This window comes from Xyrauchen texanus, chromosome 38, assembly GCF_025860055.1.
Source record: "Xyrauchen texanus isolate HMW12.3.18 chromosome 38, RBS_HiC_50CHRs, whole genome shotgun sequence".
NCBI classification, from domain to species: domain Eukaryota; kingdom Metazoa; phylum Chordata; class Actinopteri; order Cypriniformes; family Catostomidae; genus Xyrauchen; species Xyrauchen texanus.
Window position 1 is genome coordinate 28752697 of NC_068313.1, and position 22101 is coordinate 28774797.

General features: G+C 36.2%; 1 protein-coding gene across 1 annotated transcript in view; it reads right to left on the bottom strand.

Moving 5' to 3' along the window:
• Window positions 1–22101, bottom strand: part of LOC127631541 (neurobeachin-like) — a 351059-nt gene that overhangs the window by 265437 nt on the left and 63521 nt on the right. Inside the window, exons 2-6 of the mRNA XM_052109693.1 lie at window positions 11445–11676; window positions 9315–9415; window positions 7544–7639; window positions 7142–7263; window positions 2460–2586 (exon numbers count right to left, since the gene is read on the bottom strand). Coding sequence (XP_051965653.1) covers window positions 2460–2586; window positions 7142–7263; window positions 7544–7639; window positions 9315–9415; window positions 11445–11676 — 678 coding nt within the window. The remainder of the gene's footprint in view (window positions 1–2459; window positions 2587–7141; window positions 7264–7543; window positions 7640–9314; window positions 9416–11444; window positions 11677–22101) is intronic.

Sequence of the window (22101 nt, forward strand, 5' to 3'; positions counted from 1 at the left end):
AATTTCATGAGATCAGGCTGTTTCTTTTTGGTACTGTGTTCAGCAGCTACTTCATGCCCAATGTAAAATATGTGTCCTGAAGCAAAACCAGTTGAGAACCACTGATATAAATAATGTGATGTCATCATTAACAAAAACAAAAATCTAAAATATATTCCACTCCTATAATGTCACTGTCAAGTTTTATTTTAACAACATGTGCATTGCAATTTTAGTATGTAAAGATATATTTGATTATGACATCACAGTGACTGAATTACATAAATTAATTTGATAAATCAGGTTAATGAACAATGGTCTAAAATTCACACTAAATCACACTAATTCTCCAGCAATCATTTACATATTCTAATTAAAATCCAATTGATGCCTAATTTTAGAAATCAAGAGATAATCAGGGAAAATAAGACATTTCAAACAGACACAGAAGCTTTCCAGATTTTTCCTAAATAGGGATTCAGCTCTATTTTTCTCTTCTGGAATTGGAAGTAATAATTTCACCCCAAAACCGTTTTCATGGGCAGCAGGCCAAAGGACTTATGCAGTAAAATTTGCATTTACATATAAATAAAAAATCTGATTTTGAGTGAGAGAAGAGGAGAAGGGATGGGAGGGAGCAGAGATACAAAGAGGGAGGAAATCAAAGCAGTGAGGAAGTAAAGACAGGTTTAGTTAGCAAGAGACAAGGGTCATTACAGATTTCAATTCAGTGAATGTGCTTCAACATTAATATGTCATGAAATGGTGCAGTGTTTCAAATATGCTCTGGAGTGAAGCTCACACCATTTGGACAGAAACAGGCTAGATGTTTTGTGTGTTTAGATTTCTCAAAGCAAGGTAATATATCCCACTGAGCTTTTTTCAAATAATCTTTCTCTTTAATACAACCTCCAGGTTGGCCAACAAACCTGACATTCCATACTGCTACATTTGATTATTTGCTCTATTTTAATTCTGTCTATAAAGAATAAATGTGCTATATATTTCCTCTCAAAACCAAAATAAAATGTACACAGCCTTTTGTCCATTAGTCACAAAATGCCCTATGTGAGCCAAACCACTGGAGATCATGTGAATTAAACAGCTCATTTAAATGTGTATTGGAGAGGAAAATCTGATTAATCCAATGGGCTGTAAAAAGGGATTTCTCACTTTAAATATGAATCACTTTGGTTTATCATCACTTTATTCCAATTAACACATAGAGAATGAAAACCAAAAATAGAAAACCTAACGAAGACCGTCTTGGTTACTGTCGTAACCTCCATTCCCTGATAGAGGGAACAAGACATTGTGTCGATGTAGTGACACTAGGGGTCACTCTTGAGAGCCCCGAGCACCTCTATTCTTTTGAGAAAAGGCCAATGAGAATTGGTGAGTGGAATTTGCATGCCACTCCACTGGACATACGGGTCTAAAATGAGAAGGAATGCCCAATCTCATTCAGGTTTTGTGCTGAGGAGCCGAGACAAGGTCCGGCCACTTCAGCGGCTAGTACAGCGTTGTGGCAAGAGGGACAAAACGTCTCGTTCCCTCCATCAGGAATGGAGATTATGATAGTAACCAAGAAGTTCTCCATCTGTCACTCACTTGACATTGTGTCGATGTAGTGACACTAGGGGTCCCTATTGAAAAACGCCACTACAGCTGAAACATGTTACATGAATTGCTGATGCAAGTGCAAGCAAGCTGTTGCGTGTGTAATAGCAGGTGCATCAGTCTGCACGTAACCTCCCCCAATGCCCCAAAAAGATGTCATGTAGTTCCCCACATACCTGAGGGGGGGAAGCGACGTAACTAGCATTGGAGCAGGCCGATTAGTAGTGAAACTCAACTGCTCGGCTCCGAAGAAAAAATCTGACTGACAGATGCACGTTCACTTCCCTTTATACCCGTATGTCCGGGACATGCAAATTCTGTCTGCCAATTTCTCATTGGCCTTTTCTCAAATCCAGATGTATGTGAGGCTCTCAAGAAAGACCCCTTGTGTCTCTACAATCGACACTATGTCGAGTGAGTGACAGAAGTGGAACACTTGTTAGACAGATGTATCTTGACTGCACCAGCTATGCAGTGATTTCCAAGAGATCCACAAGACTTCAACAAAAAACAAATACACAAAATGTCCTCATTTATCTCATGTCCTGGGGTTGAGCAATTGTTTGTAAACACGACATGCAGCCAAGTTAACTGGAATCCACATCTCCAGGCACAGCGTCATGATTAACTGAGAATAACAGTGAAAAAATTAACAAGTGCATCCATTCAAGTCTAACTCCTTCACGGTGTAATCAGTAGATTACTAAAGTGGCTAGTATGAAAAATCCATAGGGAGAAAGAGAGAGAGTGAGGGAGAAAGAGAGAGAGAGTGAGAGAGAGAGAGAGAGAGAGAGAGAGAGAGAGAGAGAGAGAGAGAGAGAGAGAGAGAGAGCAGCAAAAATTTGAAACTCAAAGCATACCTTGCGGGGCTGGAAGTCATATTTCACACAGTGCTGGAAACCCTTTCCTTTCGATTTCAGTGATGTCACAATCAAACAGTTACCCACAAAATGTGCAGAATAGCCTATGCCTTTGCTGGTTCTGAAACTGAAAATGAAAAATCAATAAATATGTACCATATACCATATTACAGAACACTTACTTTATGTCTTAACATTCCCTGCTGGATAAAACTGCTTTAACCAGGTGATTTGCTGGGCTTAGCCTGTCAGTAAGCTAGTTTCCACTGGTCAGGCTGGTCTGGTTTGATGGTTTAAATGAGGTTTTGGGCATTGTCAGACTGGAAGACTGGCTGGTCAACCAGCTAAAGTAGCTGAAATCCACTTTGCCCAGGCCGAGACACCAGCTAAACCAGTTTAGATCAGTTACAATAAGCAAACCAACTTAGATGGAGAAGTATCTTCCATCTTTAACAGAAGTGGACCAATGTGGGTTTGTTAAAAATCGTCAGGCTTTCCACAATATTATGCATGTATTAAATTTACTATATGTAAGATAAGGATCAAGGGATACATGTATGTTGTCCCTAGAAGCTGAAAAGGCCTTTGATAGGGTCGAGTGGCCATATCTTTTTCATGTACTTTATAGATTCGGGCTTGGGAGATCTTTTTGTAATTGGATTCAATTGTTATATGCAGAACCAATGGCAGAGGTTAAAACAAATAATATAATTTCAAAACCATTTTGATTATTTCACAGAACTCCTCAGGGTTGTCCTTTGTCCCCATTATTATTTGTTCTTGCTAGTGTATGGATTTAGATATCTTGGTATCACTATTACTCTTCAATTAGCCAAACTAGTCTTAGTGAATTATAATCCTATAATAAAGTGAAATAAGACCTTAACAGATGGAGAACTCTTCCTTTAATTGGATGAATAAACATCATTATTAAAGTTTTTATATCTCTTTCAATCAATTCCTTTAGCTCCTCTTAGTTCCATCTTTATAAACATGAGGAAACTCTTGACTAATTTTATTTGGAGCAATAGACATTCAAGATTAAGTTTATCACTGTTATATTTGTCATATAACAGAGGGGGATTAAAATTGCCCAATTTGATGTGGTAATGTTTGGGTACAGATAGAGCTGGAAACCCAAAATACCAATAGTCTTGATACATATATATATTTGGATTCCCTCAAAACACTCTTGAAAGATTCTAAAACCCATTTGTTGAATACTGTAGAGGTGTGGTACAAAGAACATAAGGCACTGGGTGAACAATTTACAATATCATACTTCTCACCTACAGTATATGGCGAAATGGAAACTTTATTCCAGGCAAATGGGATATGGTTTTCAAACTTTGGTATTGTAATTGTGTAGGTAAGATTGGAGATCTATATAAGAATAGAATTCTTATTTCTTTTGACAATCTGAAAACAATATATGGCATACCCCAATCTCATTTCTTTAAATATCTCCAACTATGTAGTTTTATTACTTCCTCTTTGGAAAATGCTGCTTTACAATATCCACAATTAACAATATTAGAACAATTAGCAACACACAACACTTATTATAAAGGATTGATATCTTTTATTTATGGTAAACTTCTGGGTAAAGCGACTATATCTACAGAATCTAAGAGGAGTGCATGGTGTGAGGACTTAAATATAGAAATTACAGATGAAGAATGGAGATTTGTCTGCTTAAAAGCACAAAAATTGTCAATTAACACCAGACATAAATTCACACAATGCAATTGGATAATGAGAACTTACAGTACCCCAGAAAAATTAAACAAGTTTAACTCTAACATATCTGATATTTGCATCAAATGCAATGTATCTAAATGCAACTTAACTCACTGTGTCTGGAACTCAACAGTTCTGGAAATAAGAAATTGATTTCATTTCTAAAATAAAAACAAAAAGGTCCCCCTGTGTCCCAAGCTTTGCATTTTAGGTATATTTCCATAAATCTGAAATTGAAGAAACATGAAGCTAAGTTGTTAGATTTATGTTTGCTACATGCTAAACTATTAATTTCCATGTCCATCTCTCGCCCTTGAATTAGCCAATGGTTAAGAGAATTATCAGCCGGATTATCAATTGAAAAAATGTCTTATACCTTAAAGGGGAAAACTGATGTATTTAAAGTGTTTATTTTTGAAATGAATAAAATAATCATGAATTGCAGTGCAGAAAACATTTATTATTTTAATTAATTATTTTATTTATTTATTTATTTATTTTACCTTTCTTGGATATTTTTCATTTAGAAATTTATGTACGGAAGATATTGGAATGTTTTTTTTTTTTCCTTGTCTGAGTGACGTTATTCTCTGTTTAAAATCGTTATTTGTTTTCTTTCTTTCTTTATTATTACGATGACAACAACCAAGTGGCAAGGGGTAGTATTAATTTTCTTTCTTTTCTGTATATAAAAATAAAAGAATATGTGGGGAAAAAGGTATTTGAAAATGCCATAAAAAGACAAAGGTACAAGACTGTGTATTTAATGTCTGTATTGAGGGGAAAAAAGTTCAAATACTGCGGACTGATGACTTTAGCAGAAGCATAAATCATCGATTAACAACCTCAGAGCTCTGTCTTTAAAGGTTTAGAAGATATTGTTAAAAACATCTGTTTACCTATAGGGAAAATTAATGGTATTTTACTTTCTGAACCAGACTGGTTAGGGGAAACCCAATTTTAAACTCTCTATTGAACCCTGTTAATGTTGTCTAAAGATTATTAGCTATATAGTTCAGGGTTGTAGTTTCCTGTTCCAAAGCAGTAATGACAGGTCACAATTAAGATACAGTTTATTTTTAAACACCAAATAAAGCTTTGTGTGGTCTTTTCCCCACAACACAGTATAAACTGCCACATGCAAAGAAACTGAAGCTTCAGTACAACAGACAGCTCCTGTTATGTGTGTTTTCCAGTGAACAGAATCTGCACAAATAATAATGATCAGTGTAAATCAATGCTCATTTTTTTTTTGCACAGATCTCCTTTTACTCTGAATCTGTGTCACGCACAGGCTGAACTCTTACACTGAGTTTGTGAGAGCAATTCTGTGCCTGGCAGCTCTAGATCTGGCAGCAAAACAGCAAGCGGGACACAGCATTCACTCTCAAAACAAGAGCTGGTGGCTGAGTGTAGTGACAGTAGCCAGTTATTAGCATGGTGGCCTTCAACAACACTGTTTCAACCTCTTCACAGAGCCTGGGTAGGCTGATATAGGGATCATTATAATTCATGATAGGAGAATATAAAGAGCTTAAACTCAAAGGAATTCTTTCCTAACAAATACATCAACCAGCTAACAAATAATTTTGAGTTCATATCAGTGGCACATGCTTTAAAATTATTTTAAAATGGATAGTTCGCCTAAAAATGTATATTCTGTCATCATTTATTCACCCTCATGTTGTTCCAAACCTGTGTGATTTTCTTTTTGATGTAGACTTTAAAATATGTAAGGCAGGATATTCATGTAGCTATTTTCCATATAAGGAAAGTAGATGTTGGTCAAGGGCTTACAAGCTCCAAAAATGACAATAACAACATACAACCAGTTCATACACATCACATGATAGATTCCAAATCTTCTGAAATCATACGATATCTTTGTGTGAGGAACAGACCAAAAGTTAAGTAATTACTAATGGAAAATCCTCATCTCCACAACAGCACTAACTTCTCAATGTGTGATAAAATTTGGCACATCACAATCAGTTATAAGACAGATAAGAACCAATAACATTTGGCATGATTTAAGTGTAGGTCAAACCTGGTGTGACACATCTTGACATGGCATATTTTAATAGGCAATATACGGAAATGAGCTTCGAGAACTACAAACGGGGAGAAGATTATTAGTTAATAACGACTTAAATTCAGGTATTTTTCTCACTCAAAGCTACAGTATAGTATAGCAAATTGAATGGACTACTTTAATTCTCTCATTTTTAGAGCTTGCTATCCCCGCGCCACCATTCACTTTAAGTGTCTGTAAAAGAGCAGCATCAACATTCTGCTAAACTTCTGCTTTTGTAGTTCCAAAGAAGAAAGAAAATATCACTGGTTTGGAACAACATGAGAGTGAGTTAAGGATGACAGAATTTGTATTTTTTGGGTAAGATACTCTAAATATCTAAAAATAGATGTTGTCTCTCTCAAACTCTCTCTCTCTCTCTCTCTCTCTCTCTCTCTCTCTCTCAGAACACACTTAAACATAACACACCCTATCCCTTGAGGGCCGTCTTCAATCACTTCTGGAACCACAGCCAATAAACAAACTTCTGCCTTATTGATTTGAGCTCTAATTACCCACAAGTTTCTATATGCGATGTTCTCGTTGCCGGACTGACATTAAAAGCCCAAATTAATGCCCGTTTCCAACCCACTGTCCCTCTGCAGATATTTCCGGAACATTCTGCCCTGGGTTCAAACACCTTTTGGTTTAATCAGCAGAATCTGGCCTAATTCCCTTTTATGCTGGCATAATCCACCTCATTATCAAAAAACGAAATCCTCTAACAAAACTCATTATATAAGAGGCAAAGCAGTAAGATCTCTACATAAAACGGTGAAGTTTTACTTACAGACACAGCCTCTGAAGGTTATATAAGAGGTGACAAAGTTATAAATAATTGCATTAAATCATAGGCAGAGAATGTAGTCACCAGTAAAGGTATGGTTTATCTTTGTCCACGTTGATGTTGTTGAGAGGATCCATACGGAACCATGTGTTGAGGGTGAAGCCATTCTGATAAGGCCATTTGGCAATAGGAGGTAACGCAATCGCCTAGGAGAAAACAAAGATCAAAGAATTCTTAGACTCTTTAATCTTATCCAGTATGTAAGGATAATGTTAAAGTGACCTTAGGTTTTAACAGTTTATTACTAATCACATAAATAAATGGACAAGAAATATTGATTTCAGTTAAAACATTTTATGTGATAAGAAATACACTGCAGAGTGATACGTGAGACATATGTACCAGCTCGGATATGTAAGAAACTCGTTTATATGTCATCCCTCAAACAACAATTAAACAGCGGAGAATATGGGGAATGTCACTCACAGCTGCACTTCGCCCTGGGAAGTTAAAGAAAGTGTCTGGTCCATGTCTCTGTGCCATTTGAGTGAGAACGGAAAGAAGTTTGACTGCATGTCTTGGCTGTGGAAGACACATACATGAGAGATAAGACAACTGATACGTTAAAGGAATGTTCCAGGTTCAATTCAAGTTAAGCTCAACCGACAGCATTTGAGGCATGATGTTGATTACTACTATATTTCTTTTTCGACTCGTCCCTCTTTGATAAAAAAAAAAAAATGAGGCAAAAATTGCTTATCTTTGCATGTTGGTTACGCCACATGACTTTGATGACAAAAGTTTTTGATTAACTGCCTGTTATGAAACAAATATTCATAAAAGATTATTCAGCACTACTCAATATTTAGTCAAGAATTTTCAAGCTTTTACAGGAATGTTCCGGGTTAAATAAAATTGAAGCCCAATCAACAGCATTTGTGGCATAATGTTGATTACCACACAAATTTATTTTGCCCAGTTCCTCCTTTTCTTTTAAAAATAAAACAAAAAAATCGAGGTTACAGTGATGCACTTACAATGCAAGTGAATGTGGCCAATTTTTGGATGTTCTACTTGTGTATTATTTGAGCTATAAAGCTGTTTAAATTGTCATTTTTACAGTCGTATTAGATTTTTTTTTTTTTTTTTTAACATTACATCATCATGGTAATGAAGTTGTAAAACTGGCTATAACTTTACACAGAAAAGGTTAGTAAGCGTTTTTATCACACTAAAATCATGTTTACATGCATATACTTAATGTTTTGAGGCTATACTTTTGAAAAAGTGAGTAGCCTATTTTAAGGTTCAGAAATTGTCCCCATTCAATTCCATTGTGTAAGTGCCTCACTGGAGCCAAGGAAAGGAGGGGTGAGTCAAAATACATTTTTGTGATAACCAACATTGCTGTCGATTGAGCATAACTTGGATTTAACCCAGAATATTCCTTTAATGAGACTTTTTTAATATATATATATACAGTATATATATATATATATATATATATATATATATATATATATATATATATATATATATATATTTATACTGTCTCTGGACAGTTACACCACATGATATTTCCAACTTAAAGCCTCAGAATTGTTTTAAATGCCTTTGAACTCAACAAGAAAAAATTGGTCATCCTAAGTAATATATTTTTTTTATGTATTTTTGAATAATTAAACAGATCTGGACAAAAAAAAAATAACTATTATAAATGAGCATCACATCATTAACCATATGATGCAGGAATTACACACTTCACCTTTAAGACACCAATGAATAATTATTCAATTAAATCTTCTGATACTTAAAATGTAATGTCTTGCCTCCCCATTGCAAAGTCAGTTCTGATTTCAGAGGTTAGATCCGAATCATCACTTTATCACAATCTAATGAAAACTGAAGGCTGATCAAATCTTTTAATTTTATATCACATAATAAATTGCCTTCTTGTAACCCATCTCACAAGTTTTTTGTTTGTTTGTTTGTTTGATTGTTTTTTCTCCAGTGGGGCACTCCACTCTTTCCAAAAAGGTAAAGCTATTGTGACAATGTCCTCACTGTGGCATTTGACGGCAGTCGATATTCTGTCAATAACTTTCGCTCTTGAGAACAGTGAATCGATTCCTGGGCAGTCTTGGTCTGCTCTGCGTTTGATTGCTTTAGAAGTCTAAATAGACTCAACGTTTTCCAAAGCGATGGTGCTAACAACCCCTCTGAGCCCCAGAGTTTTCACTCATTTTCACTGGCTTACCCACAATCCGCCTTCACCTCGCAGCATGCTGAAGAGCAATTTGAGTTCTTTGACAGTGATACTGTAGCTGGCTAAAACTCCGAGCATATCCACCAACAGGTCTGTTCATCAGAGAAACATACAGACAGACAGAAAGACAACAATCAGACAGATATTAGCACTGGATTTCTGAAGTGGGCATGCAAACAGCAAAATTCTCTCAAGAACAAGTGAGCAAAAAAAAGCAAACATTGTCTCATAACATGGTGCAAACTAGCAATTTCACTGTGAGATGTGTAAGTGGATCAAACTGTGGCAAACAGCCTCACAGAGTACATTTTTCCTCAGTATAGTGGTATCATTCAGCAAGGCCTTGGGTAACTTCAATTAGAATGAATTATGGAGTCTAAATGTCTGTAAGAGAATCAGATTTCCAAATGCCTGAACATATTTTGAAACCAATGTGGGTTTTAAAAATCTCTGAGCTTATGATGCTCTATACAGAAAGTTGTTTGTGCAATTTAGATGTAAAATTTGCTACCAAAAAATCTAATACTCTAAACAGGAATGTTCCAGGCAAAATACAGCTTGAAGTCAATATTCTGTAAAACAGTGTTTGCAACCCATCTGTAATGTTATGTATGTCGGAGGCCACATTCACACAAATCCAAGCTACATTTTCAATTTCCTAACCTCATCATTTTCCAAAGTATGTGGTAATGAAGAGCATTTTTAAAATGCTCCATTATCAATGGGGAAAAACACATCTCCAGTCTGGACAACAGGCGCAAACTTAGTGAAATCAGTCATTTTTGTATGCACCATACACTTCCACTGCAAGTTGATTTCAGTCAACACATGTTTTGCTTGTTTTTAGAAATTGAGGGATGATTCAAGATCATTTTCTATGGTATAGTAATAGAGAACATGCCAAATTAATACAGCTCAATTTGTTTTCATTTGTAACCTGGACCATTCCTTTAATAATCATAATAACAATTATTATACCAACCTATGCAATACAAGCATGTGATTTAATCATCAGCTTTGGCAATTTGGCATTTAAACACAAATTGTTTTGTAAGTTGCATCTAAAGCCACCAAGAGAATTTAAAACAATTTATGCTAATTAAACCCATTTTATATTTTGTTTGTGTTTCATCAAGACTGCTGCTGAAATCTTCCATAAGGCAACTCTCTTCCTAAGCCTCTTAGAGAAGTATATTGATTGTGAAAATTGCAGACAGAGAAAGACAGCGCATATGAATTATAGATTACATGAAGCCGAAAACAGGGCCGCTATTCTTCTTCACTCTTAAATGGCATCTAAAATTAAATATTGTTCTAAACTGCCATTCAATCTCATTATGAAATGGTGCAACTAATGAAATTTGTGCCTCCTAAGCGTTATTAATCCCACCGCTGAGAAAATAGCAGTTTAATTAATATCCCCTACGCTTGCAGCACTATGCACTTCGGGGGGAAAATGGAAATCTGCAAAGATGTTGCCAATAATTTCTCACTCCTACTGTTCGGAGTAGACTTACTATAGTTATCTTTGAACTTATTTGACCTTATGCAAAAATCAGCAACATGCTCTATTTAATATGCCATGCAAGCTTGATTTTAGCAACTTGCCTATCAAAAAGGCTCATCAAAAGTGCATTTTGGAGTGGAGAATGGCATTTATTTATTTATTTATTTATTCGTTTTCAGATTCGATTTTGGGAAGTTTATGCATAGCATGTCCATGAGCTGATTAAAAAAATGTGGCAAAGCTGGTAAGGCTAGTTTGTTTTGAGGGTTTTGGACACTCATAAGCCTGTTAGAATGGCACCCGCATGGTCAGACTGCAAAACCAGTTAAGACTAGCAAACCAACACTAAGCTGGTTTAAGCCATTGTTTTTTGTAGGAAGTCCCTTTGCATGTCAACCATGTAAATCAAAACTATTTTTTCAAATCCAGTTGGAAGTGGAGAATGACATTCGTTTCATTTTCAGTTTTGATTGTTGGATTCAAATGGTGCACATCTGTCATTTGGGAGTTCAGAACAAATTTTCAAACCACTTATAAAGCTTTGGAAAAACAGAAAGAAATTGCTTTTACAAGAGGTCATTCCATCTTTCCAGATTGAGGTTAGATTGAGATACCTGCAATCATGTCATCCACTGAGCTCATCTTGAGCAATAGCCTTTGAATGAGGCCGACCTCAGTGCTGGTCTGCAGGTTGCGGACACTCTTGCGCAGTATAGCTGTGAACATGCTCCAGATTATCGCCTGGCATGTGACCTCACAGACCTCCAACAGCTCTAGCATACAGATGATGCCCTCTGCATCCTGGATGATAAAGTTAATCTCCAGGTCAAATTCCCCGCCAACAAGCTGGAGCAGTAGGGATGGTGGAGGAATGAGAGAAGAGAGAGAAGCAGGGGACAAGATTAGTAAGATTCATTATCAAGTCAAGCTCTTTATTTTCAGTGTACAGGTACAACAAGATCATTTTTTACACTTCACAAGGTAGATGCATTTAAGTAAAATAAGCAAGCATAATGAATAAAGTTGTGAATTAAAGCGATATATGCAGGCCCAGATGGGTCTGATCATTTTAGCATTTTCTGTGCTAGTTTTGAGTGAAATTGAGTGTATTTAAACAGTAAAATGTATTAAATTGAGCAGAGAGAACTGCATTATTATTGGTAGCTGAAAGCATCATGAAATTAGCCAAAATATTTAATAAACAAACATGCATGGCGTGGAACTGCATAGAACTTTAATGAACGACTTCTGGAGTTCTGCACGCACAGATTCTCTCAGGCCTATCTAAAGAGACATAACAATTATATAAAATAAAACAATTTAAAAAAATGAAATACTTGGTTTAGGTATTTTAAAAAATCCCTAACCTGAGACACAGTCCTTCAGTCTGCTCTGACTTTACATGGTGTGCTATATCTTTTCTAACTGATCAAACTTTTTATTTTTCATAGAAAATGATGAAAATTCCCCAAATCCCATGGACCTCCAATGAACATTTGTGACTGTAACTACTATAGCTTTCAAGCTACATCTACTAAACCCAGCACAAACCTTTAGCCTGGTCTGACTTGGTGTGCTATGTGTTTTCTAAACTATTGGACTTCCACTTTTCCCAAATCCCATAGACTTCCACTGAAAATTCAGCTTTTAATCTCTTAAATGTCAAAATGATTGCTATAATATGTGTGACAAAGTTAATAAATGGCTTATATGGGGCACCTTTTCCTAGGCAGATGGTGATAAAAGTATACGCCGTAGGCTATTCATGAAACAAGTCCACATATTTGTACCAGACAAAATTAATCTGAAAAAAGACGAATACTTTGAACCTCAAGTGCATTTACACAAACTTAAGCAAACCAAAAAGTGTCTTATTCAGCTCTTAAAGTTGTATTTATCTTGAAGTACATTATTTAAACTAAATGTGCCTAAATAACTTTCAAACTTAAAGCTTTTGAACCTAATTTTCATATTCTGACAAGCTTCGCAAAGTCAACATCAAACTTTGTCTGTGGATGTTTCAACAACAAAATTCATCCCTACAGGGCGGTGGAAAAAAAACGAAACAATAACAATCATCATTACGATAGTTAAACCAGCAATCAATAATTGTGTTCCATGGACTATGCAAGCATGAAATTGAAGACTTCAATTACTCGTCTTGGGCACACAGTAAGATTCCAGGCTCCTTCTTCAGAAAGCAGCGATGCACAAATGTGGAAAATAGACCTATCACGTAGCTTACATTGTCACGACTCCACAACTCTGCCTAACTTGTTGGGAATTATTGTTGGCAGATGGAATGTGAGTCAACTCTTGTCATAGCTCAGATCACTTAAATGAGGTTGCTTCTTAAATGAATTGTTCTGCCGATTTGATTCGATTGTCAGTTTCTCCTGTCTACTGTACTCATCTTTCACTGAAACAGCTGATGGGTGTCATGACAACCACACTTTATTTTCAGTTTTCATTTGAGGAGTGATTTGCATGGATATGTTAGAGCTGTGCTCTCAAACAGAGCGAAACGGCAACAGGCAGAGGAGAAAGAGATAAACCGAGCCTCTTCACAGAATACAATGTCAACCGCTTTGTCAATGAAAACATATGTCTGTTGGTTTTCTCAGCCTTTTATAAACATCCTAATGTGTGCAGAGAATGACCGTAAAAAGAAATTTCTGGTCACAAACCCATTTGATAAAAGGAAACTCTTCACAAATACTTCCCACAAACACACGCACAAAAACTAATTGTACAGGCCTTTCATAAGCATAAAGTCTCAGATGAAAACACAAATGTACCCCAAGCAAACTCTAAGCCCATGAGGTGAAGCTTGATAAATGCTGGTACACTGTAAAGGAATAGTTCACCCAAAATAAAAATGACTTTCAATACAATGAAAGCATTTAGTAACCAGGGGCTTTCAAGCTATGAAAAGCACATAAAAGTACCGTAAAATAAGTCAATACGGCACTTGCACTATTCTAAGTCTTCTGTAGAAAACATAGGCTACCAAGTTTTCTGTAGCCTACTCCTGTTGCATTTATTTTAAATCTGACAGATAAATCAATTTAGCAGAGTCAGATTAGATAAAACATTATTTGTAATCCAAATTGCAATTAATAATGTCCCACAGTCGTTCAACTAAAATGTAGTCTTGTTGCTCTAATGGGACTTGAATAGATTTATTTCTGTTTGAAGAAATCTCTGTGAAGTGCAACAGCTGTAATCAATGAGACTTGGAAAAGGGGTTTATTCCTAAATTACATGGAGTTGTACAGTAGTCAGAGAATTATAAAAATTTAAAATAAAAAAATCACTTTTAATGAGGAGGAAAAAAATATTCACTTGTTACAAAAGGCTGATATTTCTATATAATTGATGCATTTCTATCAGTATGCATGAACATGTACTGTAGTTTACATGAAAAATTGTTATTATGTATAAGGGCCAAGAATTAGTTTTTGTTTGTGTCTAATTACACTGTTTAAGAGACTAATTACAGTTCTTACTGGGAAATCAAATAATAACACAAACGAACAGTACATTTCTTGTTTTCAAATATCACAAAATAGTGATACATATCATTCAACATTCCTTTTTTTGAGGTGTATATGCCAGGACACACAAGACCGGAAACCAGACGAGACTTGCCCATTCCGCACAGCCTTTCCTTTAATCAAAGCATTCAGGGAACGCTCGGCACACTCTGCAGTGAGGTGTTTAATTGCGTGCTCACATCCTGGGAGTAATTTGCATCCATTGTGAAACAAGTGGTAAATGAAGGCAGAAAAACAGACATTAGGCACTTATGGTAAAAGTAAATGCTGCCTCTCATGCCAAACAGGGATCACTCACAGAGCTATAATCTTTATAATCTGGTAATTTAAATTTCAGTGGCTAGATTACCGGTTGAGAGCTGCAATGGCTCAATACACTTACATGTCATTGTTATATGTAGCTATTTGTGCGTTACTATTTATAACATTTAAACATACATTTATCTACGTTTAGATAAAAACTAATATGGGCAATATGGATGTTTTAAAAGATCCTCTTAAAATTAATAAATATAATAATATTGGATGGATGGATGGATGGATGGATGGATGGATGGATGGATGGATGGATGGATGGATGGATGGATGGATGGATGGATACTGTTCACTGAATAAAGAAGTTCTAACCGGTCGAGTGGTTTTGGCATGCTGGTTCCTTTTTCTCTTCGAATAACAGATGGGAATGCTGAAGCAGGAAATGAAGTACTGTACATATCAGCAGAAACGCTCATTATAAAAAACATTGATTTGGCACTGAAGGCAAAAGTGAAATGGGAGTGAACAAGGTAATTAAACTTTATAATCTGGCCACTTATGAGTCAATATTTCAGTTTGATGACTTTTTAGGAAGCTTATACAAAGGCCACATTAGTATTGGAAAGATGACTTGAGATACTGTCAAATTTTAGTACAGATTTGGTAAATGCCAAATTAATAAACTTCAGGTAAGTATGTCACAGTGAGAGGTAAACATAAAAGACATGAGTGACTTTAAGAGTCCAACTTTATTCAGATTGCATTTGATTGCCCTTAAATAAGAAATTCTGAATAAAAACCTTCCTAGTCAAATTAGCCTCAAATTGTTGCTCAGGAAATGTAGCTCAAATGCACTTTTCATTCCTGATAACAAAGAGAAAGCAAGGAACAAAGGCATAAACATGGTGCCATTTAAACTTTAAAATGAGCAAAACACTCTTTCATTATAAATTGTTCTTTTAAACAAATGATGAATGACTAAAACTGCAGCAACTGCTAGTACTTTGAATTTCAGCCATTCAAAATTTAAGACCTTAGAATATTTACAATATAGCAATCAAACGCAGTTCCCCAGGAACACATGCTAGGAGCACCAAATAAAAATGTCTTAAATGGACCAGTAATATGAAATGACCTATAACTATTTGTCAGTATACAAAAGCAGTTGCTGAGACAACACATATCCAGATATTTCAATGTAGCTTTTTGGCACAATGGAAACATTTATTTGGCATGCAAAGACATGCAGATTAGATGGCAGGCATAGTACATTGGCTCGAAAAAATATTAGTCTATAAGTCTAGACATTGTCTGCACATCTTGTTCTCTCTTGCCTTATAAACTCAATGGTTGTATAGTTGTATAGTCTTTAGCAATGGCAAACATCTCTCCAAATGGATGATTTAAGCTTGTAATGCAAAGATGTGGGTATTTAAGGTATAATATATAATAGTAATGGGTTCTAGAGAAAGGTTATATAGTCCTTTCTATTCAACTTTGCATCAGCTGTTTGGGATGCAAACATAGGATATTTTACTGCATGCTTGTGAAACATCTGTGATTTGTGAACTCTACGACTATTAATGAATTAACAAAATACAGAAACATTGTGGCTCTCAAATGTTTTTGCTTTAAATCCATACTGTTTCTGCTGACAGAGAAGAAATCAATCAACAGTAATAATAATTAACTTATTGATGATTTTAGTATGTCGCTCCTAGGCATGCAGCTAAATGTGTGCCATTCGTGAATAATTATGAGCTGTTGTACAAATTAATTTCATTTTAAACACTTTTTCATATTATAAAATGTTTAAATTGTTTTCTTTGGGGAGTAGATATACTGTAATTCTACACATTTAAACCCTAAAATGTAAATGTAATTTTTCTTGTAGATTCGCCCAGTCACAAAGTCAACAATAAAAGAATCCTAATAAATATCTCAATACAAAATGCTTTTTTCTGTCTGCATTGAGCTGGATAACTTTCCTTACCTTTCATTCAAGAGTGAAAAATTAGCAATCTTCAGACATGTGTTTAGGCACGAGACCCAAGATCCAATGTCACTTCCAAAAGAAAATAATCTAAAAAAAGAAACTGAGGAATAGGATTGCATTCGCAAGAGCATGGGGTTGAGGTGACACCCCCAACCACCCCCCACAATATTGAAAACTAGCAAGTATATCACCCCCCCCATACACACACACACACACACACACAAACACACACACACACATTATTTATACAGTGATATCAATGGAAACATGTAAATGCTTCATGCTGAAATCCACCCAATGTTCAAAGCCAAATCTACACCATTGGCAGTCACAATTGAAATCAGTTAAAACACTCAATCTAACAGACAAAATTGTCTTTAGATTTATTTTCTATACTGAAATCTGTTCAAATGTGCTTAATAGGATGGTTCATTAAAAATGAAAATTCTGTCATAATTTACCCACCCTCATGTTATTCCAAACCCATTTGATTTTTTTCTTCAAAAGGAGAGCAAACATCTACAATGAATAACGACTAACATATTTGTTGAAGGTTAAACTCACCATCAACTTTTGTTGTATGAAAAAGTGTGGCCAGGACATTCTGCAAAACATCTCCTTTGTGTTCCATCAAAGAAAGGAAGATCATATGGGTTTTGAATATCATGACGGTGAGTAAATAATGACAGAACTTGCACTTTTGGATGAACTGTCAACGTAATTGTCCCAGGAACACTAAAACATCATGAATGTGTTTAACCTGGGCTTGAAAGTGCAAATGGGTGTCATGCCCTCAATTTATCTGCCAATTAATCAGATGATCTGCGGTTTCACAGTCACCTTCAGCATTTACACACCAATAATGTGGCATTAAAACTGACCAATTTCTAATAAAGACTGCCCATTAGGCAACATTAAGTATCTCCGATTGGAAACCGATGTTCATTTGCATGCATAATATCTCAGAGATGGGTTCATGAAATGTTTGTGATTTGTAGTCCATGTTCATGTGTTAGCTTTTAGGCCATCTACATGCTAGTGTACTCCTAAAACCTGAGAAAAATCACTTTTAGAATACACATTTAAAATTTACACTCCTTCTCTTCCAGGAAAATGGACCAAAAATATTAATGAATCATGCTGTTCTACAGAGATTGTTGTCCAATCCGATGCTGTCTAGAATGAAAATGTACTGCCCATCTGCAACTGACCAGCAAGTAGCAAATCATGGTTGATGGCTGTGATGAAACTAAAGCAATTTAAATAAAAAAAAAAAACAGGAAAACCCCACCAACACATGGCGGAAAACTGCGCACATCATTCCATTTCCTGGGCTCTTTTATGGCTTTAGCCATATAGCCTTCAAAAAAGATGATTTTTAAACAATCCACATGCCAGGCACTGCTGACATGCCTGGAGCAGCAAGTGTATGATTAGTAAACACAACGTGGCATTCAGCCAGTTCCATATGAACTTATTCGCTTCCTATCATCAACCCTCGGCTCCCTGACTAGCTGGTTTAGAGATGCTTGGTTGCCATGATTATGGGTAGCACAAATCAGACTTTAGTCTTTTTTTCACCGCAAGCTTTCATTGGCTATAAACAGTGTGGAAATAAACAGAGCTGATGTCCTAGTTACAGAGAGTAATGGTGAGTGGTTGAAGCAGGCAATGAAGATCTCTCCAGGGAAAAGCGGCTGCTCTATCTTTTTATCATTTGTCAGGCTGGATACAAAGAGGTTGTGGTGTGTTTCCTGGTTTGAGGTGATAAAAGCAAAAGCACAGACAGTGCAGTCTGGTTGAAAATTTGCATGCCTGAAGCCCGCTGTTTGATCAAATCAACTCTCCAGGAACAGGCATACCTTACTAGAATGCCAAAAGAAATGCTGACATGCTGTTTCACTTTTTCAGAAATTAAATTGAAGTTTACAAGGAATTTATTTTGCACTACTCATTCGTGATGGATGAAATGTGGTGCTTCTGGTATGTTAGGGGATGTTCCACACAGTAATGGGCCTTTCAAACCAAACACGTAATTTAGATAAACAATCTAGATGCAGGGTCCTGGGTAGCTCAGCGAGTACTGACACTAACTACCACCCCTGGATCGTGAGTTCATATCCAGGGCGTGCTGAGTGACTCCAGCCAGACCTCCTAAGCAACCAAATTGGCCCGGTTGCTTGGGAGGGTAGAGTCACATGGGGTAAACTTATCGTGGTCAAGATTAGGGGTGGTAAGAGTACTGAAAAATGATACTCAAGTAGAAGCACTGTTACTTCCCAAAAAATTTTGTGCGAGTAGAGTAAAAGTAGCTGTCCTAAAAACTACTCAAGTAAGAGTAAAAGAGTAGCTCATTTAAAAGTACTCATGAGTAGTGAGTATTGAGTACAAAGTTGCAAAACCTATGCACAATTATAATGAACACTGTATGCCAACTTTTAAAATACATTACTTATCTATGATAAAGACTACATGAATCTGAAGAATCTGGAGTGGTGGTGGTGTAGTGGTCTAAGCACCATAACTGGTAATCTGGTAATCAGAAGGATGCTGGTTCGAGCCCCACAGCCACCACCATTGTGTCCTTGAGCAAGGCACTTAACTCCAGGTTGCTCCGGGGGGATTGTCCCTGTAATAAGTGCACTGTAAGTCGCTTTGGATAAAAGCGTCTGCCAAATGCATAAATGTAAATGTAAAGAATCTGATTCCAAAAAATAAAAGGGAGACATGATAACAGAAATGAAAAGATTAAAAAGTGATTTTTGTTGGATTATACATGTAGAAGAATTGAAACAACATCATTTGAATCGAGGATTTATCCAATCGTAGTCCTAGAATTCCACAACGTCATAAATGGAAAGATATTAGTGCCAGTGAGTCTAACATCTGGCCAACAAAACTAACAAAGAGACTTGTCTAGATCCCATATGACTTGAAAACTTCTCTGCAAAGAGGCCCTAAGTTCAAAGGTCAAAACTATAAAAGACAGAACACACTCTGGGAGTTCCAGAGAGAATCGGGACACACAAGATTCTGTCCTCCAATAAAAACCAATCTGCTACACTTACTTATGAGATCAAGTAATATCGTGACCACAGTTGAGCAAACAGCATTTTAAAAGGGACATTCCTTAATCCAGAAACATCTCACACAAAGTCACAGTACTTTGCTGAATCAACCTTCCAAAATGTACAGAATGCATTTAAATCCACAGTTCATACAATACCTAGTCTTGCTAGGCATTCGGACAACTTGTATAACAGACAAATTAATGATTATAGCCTGATGTACCTCTTTAAAATGTGTGTAATGTTTCTTCAATGTTGTATAACCCAAGAATTAACCAGTATTATTTTGTAACCAGGGATTTTCGTGTTTTGTTACCTACACGTATATCCATAAAAAAATGTCATGTTTAAAATGTAAGCATTTGCTGGCGTATGCAGAGAAAGCTGATGACAATGTCTCTTGTACCATTCTCAAGATATAAAAGTTCATGATTAAATATGCACTGGTTTTGAGCGGGAGATTTTTTTAAGTGTCTGAAATAAAGGACCATAACTCAACTGTCGTAAAAGACAGGCCAGTTGACCATGTGACTCTGAAAATTCACTTCTGATTGGCACAGGACATCTGTGGTGATGCGGCCAATTTCAGTTCAAATATTTCAAAATAAGAAATCTCCTCTCTCCCGCTTCAGCTCTCCACTCTTCTGTCTGCACGTGCTGGTAGCTCCGCTGACTACCAGGTCCATGCCATGTGAGGCCCAAGGAAGCTCGGGACTCGACGTCCCGAGAAGGAATGAGAAGGCTTCACTTCACAGCTAACCTCATCATTCATACAGACAATAAATTCGATCATACAGAGGTTAAAAACATCGACGGAACAAACTTTCGACCAAGCGAAATTAAGGTATTGTCATCAGACTCCATAAAGTTCATTTTCACTGTACTGATCAGTTATTTCACATTCTGTCACTTTTCACCAACCTGTCTCATGTATATATGTGTTAGATTAGATTTATGTTTAGAATAGTAATAAAGTTTGTCTGTATTCAAAGATGATTTGACTGTGGTATATTTCGATAAATAATCTCATCCCTGTTTCTAAAAGATTTCGCTTCAAAACTCTACCTAAATACATGTGATATTATTTTCAATAAGCCATGAGAATAATATCACTCCAATAATTGAATTAATCATAATTCACTTATTAAATCGAATTCCTTACAGTAGAAATTGTGAGCTGATACAACTAGACATTTTATAACCGGTTTCACTGTATACCACGGTTTGAAAATTGACGGTTATCATACCATGTACATTTGCTTATCTACGGTATTGAGAAAAAAATGCAACCAGACGGAGATTCTCACATGCGCGTGCGCATCTCCTTTCCGTCTCGACTGTCTCGTCAACTTGCGCCACACACACATGCAGCAGACGTCAGAGAGAAGCGAGGGGAGGGGGTCTGACATGAGTGTGTGAGTTAAAGCAGTGTTTCTCAACTGGTCTATTCGGACTGGGTCGCGGACATCAGGGAAATAACAATGCCATGGTAACTTCTCCCACTGAAGATATTTCGGCGGCCGCACAAGTGATCGAGTATTTACCTGCCAAGGCAGATTTAATGATAATCTCGCAAACAGCTAAAGACTTCTCATCTGCACTTTCGCGAGTGTAACGAGCTCGCGCTAATGATCTGCTCTTCTCTCTGGCACGCGCGTTCAACAACTGGGCTTCACTTGATATTCATCAAAACTGTGACCAATTTCAATTCTAGTGAGAGTTTTCTAGTTTAAAGTGTTACGGAGATTGTCAATTCGAACCTCTCAAACAGTAGCAGCCCTGACATGCCAAACAGCACCGAGGAGAAAAAGAGCAACACTGTGCTATGCGCCAAAAAATAAAAAAATAAATACACAATTACACACCATCACCTTTACAAATTTGTTTCAGGATTTTACATGAGTAAAAGTAACTGTTATATTTTGACAAAATGTTATAGTTTCATATGAAATAATCTAAAGGTAGAATCTATTAGACTTCATTTTATATCAACAGTGGCAGTTGTAGTTAAAGTTTCAAGATGTGTTTCAGCTAGTATTTATTTTTCATAAATACATTAATTTATTATTATTATAACTATTATTTTAGACTAGCACACTGACCTAACCATGGTAATGAGGAGCCTTTCCTTCTGTGTAATATGTGTATAAATACTTAATATTAGGTAACAAGCGGGATAATAATGGGCTCATATATGTAAATATGCTCTTAAATTTTTTAAAGGGGGAGAGACAACTTCCTGTAGATTTTGACATCAACAACAAAAATAATGTCACTTGATACATGTCCTTGTACTGGAAAACCATGAACAAAACTATACAACATAAAAGGAAATGTGACCCAAGATACATTAAATACAGGTTATGTTTAATCTATGGCAGGTCGACACTTGATG